Source organism: Nothoprocta perdicaria, unplaced genomic scaffold (assembly GCF_003342845.1).
Source record: "Nothoprocta perdicaria isolate Ctin4 unplaced genomic scaffold, notPer1 scaffold_116, whole genome shotgun sequence".
In the NCBI taxonomy this organism is placed as follows: domain Eukaryota; kingdom Metazoa; phylum Chordata; class Aves; order Tinamiformes; family Tinamidae; genus Nothoprocta; species Nothoprocta perdicaria.
Genome location: NW_020454272.1, coordinates 70,687 through 87,100, shown reverse-complemented (window position 1 = coordinate 87,100; position 16,414 = coordinate 70,687). Strand labels below are relative to the sequence as shown.

The window sequence follows — 16,414 nt, the reverse complement described above, 5'->3', positions numbered from 1 at the left end:
TGAGTGTTTTGTTGATTGTATTTAAAATGAGACTTGAAATATCAATGAAACTGCAGTAGGTGTTGGGTGTGCTCTTGTGACACTGCTCTGCTTTCTCAGTACAGCTCTATCTAATCTTTACCTTCCTTCTAAACGTTGCTTGCTGTGAATGCAAAGGATTAACAAGAGACTTTACTGCTTGCAGGAGCTCCTGCTGTTTATTTTGGCTTTCCCCAGCAGCACTACGGTATGTAATGGAAATGGAAAACACAAGTGTAGTGAGCAAATATTCACTAAACTGATGTTTTTGCCCTTGAGAGAACAAGTGGATGTTAAATTCCAACCTATATTTGCATATTCCCATATTTAATTGCATGTCAGGACATCCAATTCTGTGAAGAAGGACTAGAAGGTAAACTGTCCATCACGCTTATTATGTTTATTTCGTCTCATACCTACATTTTTTTTGCTTTTTGTCTATTTTAGTGATTCCAGAGAGGATTTTGAAGGACAAAGATGACTTCTACAGCTTTATTTCCAGGGATCCAGTCTCCAGCCACTCAAAAAATTGATTTTGGTAAAAGGGATAAAAAAGGGAAGATAAATTCTGTGTTTTGCTTCTCACCTTTCAGAAATATTCAGTTATGCTCTAAGGATAACCTTGAGTTCTGTGCACAATCCTTTGCAGAGAATCGTAGGAAGATCCTGACTTAAATCTTCAGAATAAGGGTAGATTTTATGCCCAGTAAGATAAGAGTGTGTTTCATTCTCGGCCTTTTGTTCTGTCTGCAGAAACATAGAACTCAGATATTTCTGGGTGTTTACATTATTTCCCAGGTCTTTTCCTTTTTAATAAATTAGCCTATGAAGAAATAAAGCATATCCACTGAAAAGCTCGTGGTTTGTGAGGCTCAGTGTTTGATATAATTTTAAAGTACTACCCAGAAGGATAAATGCAGGAGTGATCTGTAGGTCACATCATGAGGAATTTCTTGAGTGTGATATAAAAAGTACAAATTCTAAAAACTGAGCTGTGCTTAAAAGAATGTTAATGTTAGAGCTCATTGGACACAAAGATAGGAACGTAATATTAACAGAGGACTCCTGATTAAATTTCTTAAGTTTAGCAGTCTTGAATCATAATCTTAATGGTCCAGCAAAAGTGTACTTTGAATTTTTAAAAATGATATTTTAAGTAGTATCTGATTATAAAACTTTTCTGCAAAATTTTACAGATGTTAATAAAAGCATTCAAAGGAACATAACTCCTTTCACAGTGAAAGATGGAAAGCCAGTTCTTTACAGAGATATTGAGTCTTGGTCCGCTGAAAAGGTATCCTTCTAAAATTGTTAGTTTTAATATTAATGTCCTGTGGTCAAATTGATTGTGTTATTATCTTTGGCTATTTTTAGTTTATTAAATTTGCCAGTTGTGGTTGTAAAGAAGAAACAGGAAGAACAGGACAGGGAAAACAGTAAAAGTAGAGATAGAGAAGAAATTCAGTTGAATAAGAGATTATTCCTTGAACTTTTTTCAGATCTCTACTGATGCTTTATGTAAGTGTATGTTATGCCTGAAATTCCTCAGAGAACGTCTTTGAAATGTACTCTCAGAGTTGTTTTAGAATATTTGTTCTTGTAAACAGCATATAATCTAATAGAAAAGATCCAGAACTGGATATTAAGTCAAAGTTTTAGTCGAAATATCACCTAATTTTTCCTTAGATGTTTCATTTTTTTCCATCTGCTAGATAGAGTTGATAATCCTTTACAATAGTACACACAGATGAAGAGTTCTGAAAGAAGATAATGAAGATCAATTGCTGATGAAAGTTATTGAATAGTATTTCAATTTGCAAAGTAGTGGAGGTTACTGACAGCCCATCATCCAGCATGGAAATTTCATCAAATGGGTTAAATTCAAATTTTCAAATGTGGAATTGACTCAGGCTAAGTTGCAAATTTGTACTATACTCTTAGCTTCCATCATAACTGCTTATTTCAGTTTTGCATGAAATTTACACTTATTTTTGGCATAGCTTTGCAAAAGTAAAGATGAAAGAGTTCTGCATTTTCTCTTCCCTGTTCATGAAAATCTTGCATCTCGAAGCATGGAAACTTTTTATTACTTAGGCTAGCTTTCTAAGTCCTCTGTCTATTCTGAGGTTCTGATTTGCTAAGTTTTTGGTAAATTCCATAAACCTCTGGTGATGCAAAATGTAGTAGAGCAGTGTGCTGCTTTGCTATGTATTTGCCACCTTCAGTGAAAATTGCTGGGTTCAAGTACCCTGCTAAATTAGGTCTTAGGACCGTATCAAGACTAAGCTTTGAGAGGAGCACTGCAGGTAGCCTCGGGGGGCTAGTTCTGCAGGAATGTGCCCTTTGGAGGACAGCAAAACCTCTCCAACACACATGCCTAGGTTTGCTTTTTGCAGGAATGACAGAGAAGCAAAAGAGGAGGCCTGGTGTGCACAGGCACAGGACCTGTTGTCAAGAGAAAACCTAGGGCCAGAAAGCACATCCAGAGCTAGGAACATCTGTCAGTCCAGCACCTGGTCTTACAGCTGGTGATTCTTTGCAGTCAGTGATTGTCCAAAATTTTGCCTCTCAGCAACCTTTGGGATTTAGGAACTGTTCACATAGAATGGATAGTCTCTTTTGGCTGTTTCTAGGAATGTAAGGGTTTCCAAGAAATAAAAACTGAACAGCAAACTACCTGTTCTTAAATGGACAAAATCAGAATTAAGCCAAAATTACCTGTTTTGCATGTCTTGTGTCTTGCTGTGAATCTTTTAAGACTTTTATGACCAAGTAATATCTTAGCTTATTTAATGTGCAATTTTGTGGGGTATAATCTTGTGTTGACGGAGTGGTCTACTAGTCGGTCTCCAATTTCTTTTGTTCTATAGTAAACAGTTTGAACATATGAACTAATTTTTAGTTACTTTTTATACTGTTCCTTTCCCCAGAAGAAAGGAAGAACCTGTTTATATTCATGATGGTTAAGCCGTATAAACTAAAGACCAACTTTAATTACCTTGATATGTCAGAGTGCCTTAACTTCATCTATGGTCTAATTTTTTTCAGAGCTTTAGGACTAAAATGTGTCCTAATCCATATATATCTTTGTCTAAACTTACCTGCATGAGTTCTCCCATTGAAATGAATGGATCACTTTATGGTAGAGAAGATAAACACATGTCTTCACAGGGTGTGGGTGTAGAATAATAAGTATGATCAGTTTGTGTTGAATTATACACCACAGTATTACTGTTCATTCACTGTGTTTGATGCCTAGTGGTATGCAGAAAGAAAAGTATCTTTCTGAGTTTGCAATTTAATGAATGCACCTATCAAAAAATCTACAGATGCTGGAGAAGAGACCTCAGAAGAATTTGAGGCTGTATGAAAAGAGCACACTTTCATCAAGGTTGAAAATTTCAGACTTTACAAAGCAGGTATTCCCAGCCTTTGAAAGAAAAAAACACATTACAGAAGAAAAGAGTGTTTGTTTTCCTACTTCCAGCTGGGATATTGCTTATGCAAAATGTAAGTACGTTTTTCTTGTCTTTGCTTTTGTATTATTCATTGTAGTGCAGATTTTCGTGGAATTTTAACTTGTTGTCATCGAGGTAAAATGTGGATTGTAAGGACAAGGTCTTTATCTATAACTGCGTCCTTCCACAAAAAGCTAGTATTTACCTAGGACTCTATAGAAAAACACAACAGTTCACACAGATTTGTTTCTTTCCACAATTTGTCCTTAAAGGGAAGGTGAAAGAAAGATTGGGAAGATTAGTCTTTAGGCTCTGTATTTTAACTACCATTTTTTCTTACTATCTGCAAACTACAGAGGCTGCAGTCTGCTGCGAAGATACATTTGATACAGAATACAGATACATTTGTGTTCTGTTGGGTGCCCCAGAATTAGAGCTGCAGGGATAAATAATCCATTAATTCTTTGTTACAAATCCTAATACTAATCTATATAAAATCTTTTTTTTTTTTTTTTCATACTAAAGTAAGTAAAAAAATAAATTCTTGAAAGTAAATGTTTTTATTTGGTAGCATTTGGAGAAATGTAATAACATCCTGTGATTAACAAGAGTTACATCTTCTTAAAAGGTTCTCAGAGTGATAAACAGCCTATAACAGATTACATCAGTGAACAGAAAGATTTATTTCTACTGCAGGTACTTTAAAATACATATCTTGTTATGGCTGGAACTTTCTACTAAGTATAGTTTAAAAAAACACAATAAATTAAATATTAACTCTTGAATGAGCCTGTTTCCATCTGAATATTGGCAATATTGAGAGGTTTCCCCTATGCAGTCTCTAGGTTTTACCCTGTAATCTCTGATATCTAGATTAATCTCATTAATCTGATTAAGATAATACAGTCTTAGCTATTCTGGACTTCCAAGTGGCTAGTCCCAGCTAGTCATCCTTGGGTAGGCAGTGAAAAAGATGTTTCTCAAGGACAATTTACGAGACCTTTCTAAGCCACACGTTTTATGATTGGCTGAACCATTAGTAGGATGCCTGTCTTTTCCTAGTGACTATACAAAAATCTGAAATCTGCTACCTAGAATTGCCACCTATCATTAGCTGAGATGGGCCTGCTCATTACGGTAAAACTGCTTTTAACCAGCAGTCTTATTTATGTGTCAGCAAAGTAGGCAGATGCACAAAGCTTACCAACTAGTGCAAATATTTGCAGTTTTCCATGAATCTGATAAACATGTAGCCTCATGCATGCTTGCTGATGTCAGGTTGTTTCCTCCCCTCTTATGCCCCACCACCACTTCCCCAGGATCTCTTTGCTTGTAGGTCAGGCCTTGCTTGGCAGTTTTGTATTCAGTCTGAGTGAATCATTTTAGACAGGAATCAAGAGAGAAAGAAATTTTCTGTATAACTGAGGAGCACATACAGGACAGGTCATGATGATGCAGATTTTTCAACACCATTGTTTTATTCATTGTTTACTGCAGAGTATCAGCATGAGACCAAGTTGAGAGTAGGAGAGCTCACTGCTGTGGGACACTTAACTCTTGTACGTTCTGTAGCACTAACCATCAGCTGCTTTCCACTTGCATTCTGCATAAGAAAGCTTTTTTTCCACTGATAGAAGACCTGTCCTACTCAAGATCTTTTTGCTGTGAAAGACAAATAAAATATATTTTTATCAGATAACTAAGACATTATTTGTATAATGTGGCATAAAAGCATAATATATCTTGATTTTTGTTATTTTTTGACATTATGCACTATAAGCATTATTGCATAGTCTTGTATTTAATAGGACAGCTGGTTCTAGTTGCCTAAGCACATGCTTTTGGGGAGTTACATTTGCTTGCTGAAATGATGCTATGGAAATGCAAAGCACCATTTGAGCCAGAATTTTTAATGCCATACTGTAACACTCCTGTTTTCCTAGTATGCCGTAACAGAAAAGAAACAAACTGTAAAGCACCTGGAGGAGCTAACAGCACAGAAGGAAAAAGAAGCAAAATCTGCAGAAGAAAAGTTAGATAAAGAATTAATTGCATTTGAAGAATTTCTTGAACAAAATAGCATGAGTGCCATGGATGCATTTAGAAAGTTAGTCTCTGTTACAGTTACACTCCCTTTTTCCACTGAAAAATGCTGCAGATGCAATTCTCATATATTTCTCTATTTCTGTGTAGTGCAAGTAAAGAAAAAAAGTCCAAATTGAAAGTGGCAACACATGTAAGGTCAGCTGTGAAAGAAATCTGTACTCTTAGAAGGTGAGGTGATAATCTTACTTGCTCTTATTTTTGTTGTGTTTTTTATTTTGTGGCCTTGACCTGCTAAAAAAAACAGTCCTGGAGAAGAAATTTTGCAACTGCAGTTGAATAAGCACATGCTTTGTTTGATTTCAAATCAGTGAGTCCCAATTAAGAGAGTTAAATGAATTTGATTTTACAAACTCAGCTGAACAGTGCAGAGAGTGATCGAAGGTAGATGAACCAAGCTGGTATAGAGGGACTCTATAGATGTATATAGATGTATAGATTTTAGGGACTTGAATTCTTGGATATCAGCTGCTTCATCCATTTCACTACTGGCTTCCCTGTTAAACATTTTTGCATTAAAATTAAGTCTCCTGCCTTTTCCTGCAAAGGACTTTTACAGCTTGTGCATGTCACACCATCTCCTCCTAGTATTTGAAAGTGATTCCAGGCTTCAGATCAGCCTAGGATCGTGTGGCTGTGTTCAGTACCACTAACTACTGGTGTGTTTCCACACTTGAGTTTTCTGCAGGATGCTTCTCTGCAGTATTATAAAAGTACCACAAAAAAAAAAAAAAAAAAAGGTAGCAATATAGTTAAAGCTAGCAATATAGTTAAAGCTCTTCTGTAGTGGTGGGCACGTGGCAATATGCAGCTGAGTTACCCTAGGAACCAAGCGCATTCAGAATGGCCCCTTCCTCATTGCTACCATTCTAATAAGAAAGGTTATACTTAAAAACACAAGATTTCATACTGTAGGGAATAGGCAATTGCTAGTGCTTTAGAAACCAGTCTGTTCAAGGTAGGGAATTCTTTCCACATATTTTGGAAAGTTTTTGCTTGTTTGGTTTCAGTTTTTTTTCTCTTTTTTTTTGCACACTGCTGTTGAAGTGCAGGCATGAGGAGGCATTTTTGATCCTCCGCCCACCCACCAAATTTATCTTAAGCAAAGCAAGTACTATTTTATATTAGCCTATAAAATGTACTTTCTTTAGACCTTAAAATTTCCTAGTACTAACATGTTAGTTTTGTATACACAAGCAGACTGGACATCTAGGAATAATGGTATAAAGAATGCTTAAAACACAGCTTTGGCATGTTAATTAATTTATGCTGTTAATTAGCACATTGTATCAAACTGGTCTTGATGCTAGCAGAGTGCATGGTGTGAACTTGGCAGAATTCTCCCCATAGCCTCAGGGCTGGAGTGGGGATTAGCCCTGTAACCTCCATAAACTGGCCCAGATCTGAGTTCCTCTGTGGAGAATAAAACACAAGCGATACAGGAGGCCAGAAGTGATAGATGGATTTAACATAAAGGGGCAGGGGAAGGAAGCAGATAAGAGACTTAACGTTCACTTCATTATAAAGCTCAAGCTGCACTGTGTAATATAGAACTGAAACTTATAATCTCTTGGTCTGTAAGTGAGGGTTTTTTTTAGTAATCCATGCTAAGAAGTTTCTTAGTCTAAAACATAACTAAAATAGTTTGAATCTTAATTACTATGCCTTAATCACGTTATCAGAACGTGGCCATGATGTTTATGTATTAACTGTGAGCTGTAACATTTCTTTCTTTAGCGAAATCTCAGATGCTGAGTTTCTCCTCCAGGAGTCCTTGCACTATGAAGCTTTTTTGATGGAACTTTCTCCAAAAGAATGGCAAGAACAGCAAAAAGCAAAAAGAATGGGAGCAAGAGCAGAGAAACTCAAAGAAGAAGAGAAAAAGAAGGAGCTAATTACATGTAATTTCAATCTACAAGAAAAGAAAGATGCACAAAACTCAAAACCTCCTCCGTGCTGGACAAAGCCAACTGCAATGTATGTTTCCTCCTCTTTATTTAGGCAAATACATCCTGAAAATCCAAGCAAAATCTATTAAAGTGACTAAACTTATATTTAAACTTACATAGACTCCAAAAGTAGGAGGAAGAAAAGGGTTTGGATTAGGAGTTCTTTCACATCAATGTACCTTTGACAGAAGAGATTTTATTTTAGGCTCTGTATTTTGTTACCTCTCAATTCATTTACTTCTGTCATGAGGATTTATGAAAATATCTGCTTTTTTTTTTTTTAARAAAAAAAAATCTGGGAAAAAAAAAAAATAAAAATGCAGCCGGTAAAATTAACTATCCAGAAAGCAGAACACAGGAATGCACTGCCATGATTTTTTTTTTTTTAATATCAAGTTGCAGCCTATGTTGTGGTACTAGTTTGGCTGTGACTTTTAAACACATTCTTTACAGTTCTCAGTAAGGTATGTGGCCTGAACATCCCCTTTGCTTCTCTCTATTCTGCTTACTCGCTGACTCTCCTCCTTCTCCCCACTATCATTCTAAACCCTGATATTTAACCTAGTCCACTAACACTAAGCATGTTTATTTTTTTTTCTTACACAGGTCTACTGTAATTTTCAGGTAAGCTTTGCACATATTTAGGTCACAGTAGTTAAAGATACAATTTATGCTTGTCTCTGTAACCACACAGAGTGGTTTAACTGCGTAAAGAGTTTTTGTGAGATGAACAATATTCACAAGGGTTAGATCAGATTGTTGTTTAAAGAGCTGCCATAAAGCTTAATAATGTAGTTCCAAATAAAATTTAAGACTGAATTAAGCTAGACCACTGCAAGTTTCTTGTGTGCATCATGTCCATAGTTAAAGAACATTTCCCATACACATTTTTACACTACTTAGAATCGTAGAATCCTTAAGGTTGGAAGGGACCTCTAGAGATCATCTAGTCCAACCCCGCTGCGCACACAGGGACACCTAGAGCACGTGGTACGGGGCTGTGTCCAAGCGGATTTGGAAGATCTCCAGAGAACATCTACAAGTAGAGATCTACAGCCTCTTTAATTGTATCACATTAGTTCATTTGATCATTCAGCATAGAGATTGTATTTTATATTTTGTACATACTTTATAAAAAAATCAGAACATTAGAGAACATAACAGCTACTTTTGTTGTCAGTCTGGACACATTTATTGTGGGAAGATGTTGCAGTTCTGTTTTTATCTTCAGCCAGAATGCGACCATCAAAGCAGAAAGAGAAGCCTGTGGCAATCACAGAGAAGAGTGCAAAACACAAGAAGAAAACACTCACTGCCTGTGAGACTGGCCCACAAAAGACAGTTTTCTCCACTGTTAGAGGTATGAAATCTGAATACTAAGCTCACTGAGAAAGGCAAACCCTACTACGTCTGTATGGCTTACAACAGCATTTGTTGGCAAATCATGAAAATACTTCTGTTTAAGTGTGTGTATACTGAATGAATGAAAGTTATAGAAACTTTCTGTGTGCCTCTGCATGAATGTGCATTGGCTTAGAAAGATATCATTTTCTCTCTTGTTTAGAAGACGATGACCTCAACTCTTTTAAGGTAGGACTAGAAGAAGGAGTGGAAGAGATTGAATTTAGATCCGACTCAAGTGACAGCAGACCGTCATCACCAGGGTAAAATACAAGGAACAAGCCTTTCCATTTCCTGTTTGCTTTCTTCATCTATGAATATAAAAGGGATAAATGTATAAAAAAGGAAAAAAAATAGATGCTAAAGGGAAGCAAACCCTCCAACAAATGTATTTTTCTTAAATAAGCAGGGTGTATATCAGAAATTCATCTCCCTTCTTTTACAAGAGTCTGTTGGCAAGTTAAAGCCAAACAGTGAGCATGGTGTAAACTTCTCTGCTCTTCTGCCTGGAGTTTCCTTAAGTTCTGAGCATTAGTATCTCTTAGAAGAAGAAAACAACATAACTATCTATCCATTGCCTATGGGTGCACTTTGGATTAAGATGTCTTGCAGAGGAGTGGCGTGTCTTACTGCAGTCATTTACAACAGAGATGGGGTTGAAAATGCTCACCAGAGAAAGACTGAACTTGGGTCAGGATTATGGGAAAGTATCTTTGATGCTCCTGATGCAATCAGTTAAACAGCTGCCACCCTGGTTAGGGCTCTAAGGATTGCTCTGTCCGGGAGACAGAGCAATCATTACAAGGAATAAATGAAGAAATGATGGGAGAAACAGGATGAAAGAGTGTAAAGAAACAGCAGCACTATTGTTAAGTGTGTTAGTCATTTTTTATCTTCTCACACTGTCTTGGAAGTTGCAGATACCACCGTTCTACCCAGCCATTTCACATAAGGTTGCTCCTTAGCTGTCCAGATTTACTGTGTACTTATTAGTTGTTCTTGGGGCTACAATATAACAGTTGTAACAATATTACATCTGAAGATGGAAGCCTTATCTGTATCTTGATTTTGTTTTTAATCATGTGCTGGACCCTGTTTCAAGGGGTATCTTGTCTCAAAGGTTATATATCAACTAATGAGATAAAATGATGGCTTGATTTACCTAGTATCTGTGTATTGCTTATTTGCTGTTTCACACAAGAAGTCAGGGCAAAATCTGTTCCGGAAAGTGTAAGCGGAGTACTGAAGATTTCAGAAAACACATTAAATGAGTAATTTTTTTGCAGAAATAAGATCATTATTAAATTCTGCTGTTTAAAATCCAGTGAAGAACTCTTCTCTTCACTGTCAGCTTTCACTATCTAAAGAAATCAAGGCTGTTTTGAACAGATAATAGGTGTGTAAGGAGAATAAGGCATAAACTGAGTTGACAGCAACTGTTACAATAATAAAACAACTCAGCTTCCTTTGGAATAAAGACCACAAGAACTAATATTTTTTTTTCTTTTAATAGGTGGGAAAATAGGATGGACAGTGTAACATATGACTTGCCTGTGGAGGATGTGGACTGTGATGTGGTAATGAAATGATCCTTTTTGATGAGTATTGCTTTTATTTGTGTGTTTTGTGTGGGGCAGAAATGGTGTGGAGGAGGGAAGCCCCAGGCTGCACGGCTGCAGCTGCTCTGTAATGCCCTAGCACAAAGGCTGCAAGTCTCAGCCTGCTTCCTGGTTTCCACTCCTAATGTTGGACATTAATGTTTGGGTAATGTTTTAAACTTCATAAGAAGGATATTTTCGTGAATCTGAGGTTATGAAACATGTTTCTTCTTGGCCAATAGATACTCTGTATCTTTCCTCCCTCTGCCTTAGGTGCCAGAGATATATTTCACTGATCCAAAACAGTTACTTCAGATTTTCAGCGATCTAGAGGAACAAAACCTTGCATTGATTCAGACTATTCAAGACTTAGGAGAAACTGTGGATGAAATTGAATATACAGCCAGTGCCATAAAGGAAAAGATGTAAGATTTTATTTGTCTGCATACTGAAAAAGCCTATTAGAAAATCAAAATGGAACTAATTGAGTTGTCTTTTGGGTTAATGATGGATAGGCAGTGAACTTTACCTATGCTTTATATGTGTTTCAGTTGTCATTCCTAAATTCCACAAATTCTTGATTATTTTGTGGTGGAATAGAGGAGAAGTAGAATCTTAAGTTATCAACTGCCCAGCTTATTGTCAGTTGAGAATCTCAAGGGTTGGGGAACTGGACTACAAGTTCCCAATATATTTTAGTAGAAGTGTGTTTATACCTGTTCTGTCCTCTCACGGACAGGAGATTTTGTTTCCTGCCTTAAGGAGCTACTATGCTTTAACACAAAGGTGATTGCATTTTATAGCAAAATGACATTCTGTGTATGAATATGTGCTTTTGTTTTAGGGTGTGTGGAATGTTATGTACCCAGACCTTTTGTCTGACAGCATATATTTCACCTGCATTAATACAGTCATATGAGTACACAAGTTATTTTTTTCTTAATGCTTAAATCACAGAATCATAGAATGCTTAAGGTTGGAAGGGACCTTTAGAGATCATCTAGTCCAACCCCGCCCTGCACATGCAGAGTCACCTACAGCACGTGGCACAGAATTGCGCCCAAGCGGGCTTTGGAGATCGTCAGGGAATAGTTCAAAATTTATGGTTTTTTGAAAACAGAACGAAACAAAATTAAAATTTTGAAAACATATGTTCTTTTTTCTGTTAATTGCCAAAGTAGCAAATATTGGTTCAGAAGATAGTTGTTAGTGCTAACTTAAAATTTTCCACATCACATTAAGGTGTATAATGCAATATTATCTCATAACTAGATTCAAGAGCACTAAGAAACTACTGTAAGGACTGATTTCTAGTATTTTAGTTTAGTATTTTTAGCTTTTCTGAAAGATCTGGGTAAACTGCTAATTGATCTTACTGCACAAATGGAACTGCCTGTGTGAAGACTGAGACTTCCATCTGTTTTTACCACAGAGCTGACAAAATAAGGATCCTGGCTAGACACAAAGAGGTGCTAGAAGCAGCCTGTGTTAAAGAAGAAGAAAAAAGTGTCCAGTTGGCACTAAAGACTAAGATGTTTTCTGTTGGAGAGTTTAGTTCAGAAGTCCAGGTAACTTTTTTTGCAAAACACATTTTAAACAATGATTTTAGGTTCACAGGTTCAGAAACAAATTCTGGGCTCCCACAACTTTCATTAAACCCAGACTATTGGCTTCTAACTTCTACCTTCCCAGATATTTCATTTTGATATCACCAAATACCTAGTTCGCAGAGCACTCCCACAGTTTTTGGCAGGCTGAAGTTGCACTGCTTAAACCAAATTCCACACCTATGTAATAGCACCCAGGAGGCTCAAGGGAAGTTCTGGCAGTGTAAGGGAATCACATGAACTATGGCTTCTTGGCTTGTCAAGGGAAGCCTTCAGAAAAGGCCTGGAAGTCCCTCCAGGACATTTTTTCAACTATTCATGAGCCCTGGCCTGAAAGTGGTTGTGGAGCAACCGTCATGTGAGCTGAAATTAATTGTAAGTGTAGGGCTTGCTCTCTCCCTTCCCCCTTGTGCTGCTGCACGATTTTTCATCCTTTTGATGATGCCCTTCAGTCATATAAAAAGTCAAGGTCTCACATAGCAGATTTTTGTCAAAATAAATTGATGTTTTCTTCTACAAGGTGTCTTCTAAGTGTGGTGAAACTAAGCTAATTGCCCCTAATGTCTCAAATTCTCCAGCCTTCTGCCTGAAGTCATCCTTAAGGTAGTCTAGTTTGTGCATCAGTAGATGTAACAGGTTAAGTTCACTGGTTTAGCTGGAACACATCAGAGACCATTTTCTTAGTACCCAGGCACTCCTCACCTGGTTCTCTGAGGAATATTCTTATGTTTGATATTTGAACATCTTCTGTTAGAAGAAACATGAGCAAGCTCCTTCTGGCCTGGCAAACTCTGCAGTTTCATTTTACAGCAAGTATCAGAGCCTTTCTCTGTCAGTGAGCTGTGTACTTGTTCAGTGTAGGGCAAACTACTGTTGAGCATAATGCACACACACATTCGCCGGCTGCTGATGGGATGAAGGTGCCTCTCACACCTGTGGCAAGTGCACATCAGAATCACATACTGTCCTGCCATTTTCACAGGATTATCACAAGTAGAAATGCTACTTTTGGTGTATTTTCATAAATCTTCATGAGTTTGTTTTTACTTTTAAGGATAGAATGCTGAATATGCTTAATAAGAAGATTGCAGAAGTCTATAAGTTTAGTGTTGGAAGAGAAGAGACATCAAATCTTGGCTCAATTCAGATGTTGAAAAAAATTGAGGATCGAATAGAAGAACTGTGTGACTTGATGGAAACAATCCCAAGTGAAATTATTGAACAAGCTGAGAAAAGAAAGATGAATGAGAGAAGGAAAAGGTAAGATATCCAGTCTGCATGAAATTTGGATATTCTCATCTAATTTGTTCTTTTATGGTCTCAATTAAGTTGCCCGGTAAAAGCTGATGGTTGGGTTTTTTTGTCCTCTTAAATCCTTTCTCCGCTCCATATAGCATTAACTATTTATGTTATACTCTTGATATTGCTTGTATTTGAAACTAACACATGGCTTTCAGAAATCATTGGTTGACCAAGTACATCAGGCAAAGTAGAAATTTCATTGTCATTTTACAGTATCAAATACCAAATACAATTGGGTTCCTATCTGCAGTACAGCTCTCCAAGCACAATGGTCCTGTGTAATGATATATATGGAATAATATATATTTTTATATCACTGTTAAAAAAACCCACAACTTTGAACCATACTATTCATCCAGTAAAATGTGTTCAAATTGTACTTTGCATTTGCTTAAAGAATAACCTCCTCTACTTACACATTACAATTGGCCAGAAGCGCAAATAATTTAATGTGATGATCGCTTAGTTGTTTTTGAAGAAACTTAACATGCACTTCTCTATGTGCTAAACAATTGCAGAAATATTTAGTATCATACTGGCATTAAGTAGCTCCAGTTACCTTATTGTATTAAGTAAAAATAATAAAACTTTAATCTCCTCCATTTGTTCTTTATCATGGTTGCACACTACCAGCTTTTAGTTTGTGATATTTAATGTTAGAATTCCTTGTAATTATTGTGACAGAAATTTAAGGTCTGCTTTTTATAGAGTACATCAGATGTAGCTTTTGAGAGGTCATGTATGTTACCTTTAGTATTTTAACCATAGTATTTTGATTCATTTCTCAACTCTGTTTTCCTAAGGTGTTTGCAAACAGGAGTCAACGCTTCCTGACCAACTCCCCTTTCAAAAACAACTTACTACCTCTCAAATTAACACAATTGCTTCCTTTTAAAAATTGCAAGCTGTTTCTTATTTATTTCTTACAAGTTTCTCAGGTATTTCCTCCTCCCTGTCCACTGCAGATTACGTGAAGAAAAACTGAGACGAGAAAAGGAACTTCAGACAGAACGCCTGAAGTCTTCTCTACAGAGAGCTATCGCAGAACCAAAGAAAAAGGTCTGTTCTTTATCTATTCTTTCCGTGTTTCATGATGGTAAGATATTAACTACAGAGTCAACACAAACACATCTTTCCTTAATAATGAATCTACAGCCATGCTTCAAGACTCAAAGCAGCAGTGTTTCTTAGGGACACTGTTGTCTAACAGATCTCCAAATCTTATCTACTGTACAGGCTACAACTCTTCCAAATAAATAAACTACTTCCAAATAGTTTATAAACACATTTAAAAGTTAAGCACAGTTTAACAGCCATATGTGCATACTGTGAAGTGTATGCTTTGCTGTATTGTTCTGTGTTTCAGGTGGGAAGACGACTGGTATTTCGTTCACAACCTTCAGCCATTAAAACAAAGAAGGCAGCCAAAGCTGAGGTCCCTGCGAATACGGAGGATGACTTGCAGTTTTTCATTTAGAGGTTCCATTTCCTTTCTACTCAGAATAGGGTTAAGACAGCATTAGAGCTGTTCAACCACTTGAGAGCAAAGGGACCCGCTAAGAAACCATCAGGGTGCTGCAGCAGGCACAGCTGTATTATTCTACAGCCTGTTTTATCAGCATTAGAGAGAGAAGAGGCTGTTCTTGCTGCTCCTTCACCCTGCTCATCCATTCAGCTAAGAACAGCAGGAACAAAACCCATGCACACAAGGTGGGGAGTTCATCTCCCATTCCATGCTAATTTTTCCAATTTTAGGTTGCAGTATTATTCCCTTTCTCCAGCATTAGTTGTTTAGATGTCATTAAGTTATTAGAAATGATTTAAGTGTTAGCCTTCCCCATATGTAGAACAAGTAAACACAGTACAACGAAGTTGTGGAAAATAAAAAAAGACCAAAAAAAAAAAAAGTTTATTTTCAGACATACAAAACACCTATTCCCGCATTTCTCCATCTTCTTCCTCTTCTTCCACACCTCTGATGTACAAAACGTTATTGCACCTATGAACAGAATAATAAACCAAACTGTTAGCTGTAAGTACATTTGTTTTACTTTTAGCCTCATACACACTGTGTTAAGCATTTTCCTGTCTCACTGTAGCTTAGCAACAGGTAACTTATGTTTGGTAAGTTGTGGCTGTTCACGTTGTACTGCTTTTCCTTGGTGTTCATTGTAATTGCAGGAAAACGGTGTCTTCAAAAGTATTAACCAATTAACTGACATTAACCAATTAACTGTTAGTTGGTTAATCATTTTTACTTCTGAATCTGAAGATCATTTCACTTCTGAATTATGGTATAATCTAGCTTAACATTCAAGCACGTAAAATTAGCAGTATATAATACACCGTGTTAATGCCAACAGATTAGATCTACAATGGTTTGACACTTAGCTACTGAAGAGAGAATCATAAATTCCTCTTTATGAGTATTTCTTCTTCTTCACGGTTTTCCTCCCTTCGTGAGGAACCTTCCCTTAGAGGCTAAGGGTCTTTGCTCAAGAACTGTAGTCAGTAGCCACAGTTGGGGCACACACGCAGCCAGGAGCGGAGCACCGCGCGCTCCGAGCTCTAGCGCGAGCGACACACAGCAGCTGTGAGGAGGCAGCCCCGCCACGCACAGCCCGCGTACCTGATGAGCACCTCGCCGAGGTGCCCGGACAGCGCGCCGTCGATGTACTCCTCCGTGTTGGCGAGCTGCGGGACACGGGCAGCACGGTTAGCGCGAGCGCCGCGCACAGACCCGCCGCGCCGCGCGCCCGGCGCCGCCGCTCACCTGCATGTTCATGTAGCCGTCCACGGAGACGAGGTAGCCCTTGTACTCCATGCCCCACTTGAGCTTCACCATCACCGGCTTCCCCGTGAGCCCGTTCAGGAAGGGCTTGGGGTTCAGCGGCAGGCTCTGCCGGCGAGAACCCCCGTCAGCGCGACCCGGCCCCGCGCGCCCGTTAACGGCCGCCCCCCGCCCCGCCCCTCGCCCG

The 16,414-nt window shown here is 37.8% G+C and overlaps 2 protein-coding genes across 2 annotated transcripts in view; one reads left to right on the top strand and one right to left on the bottom strand.

The window, feature by feature from the left end:
• The first annotated feature begins 4,595 nt into the window (after positions 1 to 4,595).
• CCDC38 (coiled-coil domain containing 38) lies at positions 4,596 to 14,913 on the top strand. Its single transcript, XM_026053477.1, has 14 exons — positions 4,596 to 4,613; positions 5,420 to 5,583; positions 5,670 to 5,750; positions 7,317 to 7,413; positions 7,504 to 7,556; positions 8,135 to 8,152; positions 8,764 to 8,888; positions 9,093 to 9,192; positions 10,443 to 10,506; positions 10,801 to 10,952; positions 11,960 to 12,095; positions 13,189 to 13,394; positions 14,402 to 14,495; positions 14,803 to 14,913. Exons 1-14 carry the CDS (start codon positions 4,596 to 4,598, stop codon positions 14,911 to 14,913), a joined length of 1,419 nt encoding a protein of 472 aa, XP_025909262.1.
• Positions 14,914 to 15,123: 210 nt separating this feature from the next.
• SNRPF (small nuclear ribonucleoprotein polypeptide F) overlaps positions 15,124 to 16,414 on the bottom strand; it is a 2,566-nt gene continuing 1,275 nt past the window's right edge. Inside the window, exons 2-4 of the mRNA XM_026053476.1 lie at positions 16,210 to 16,335; positions 16,066 to 16,130; positions 15,124 to 15,435 (exon numbers count right to left, since the gene is read on the bottom strand). Of these exons, the coding sequence (XP_025909261.1) occupies positions 15,369 to 15,435; positions 16,066 to 16,130; positions 16,210 to 16,335 (258 nt within the window). The 3' untranslated portion in view covers positions 15,124 to 15,368. The remainder of the gene's footprint in view (positions 15,436 to 16,065; positions 16,131 to 16,209; positions 16,336 to 16,414) is intronic.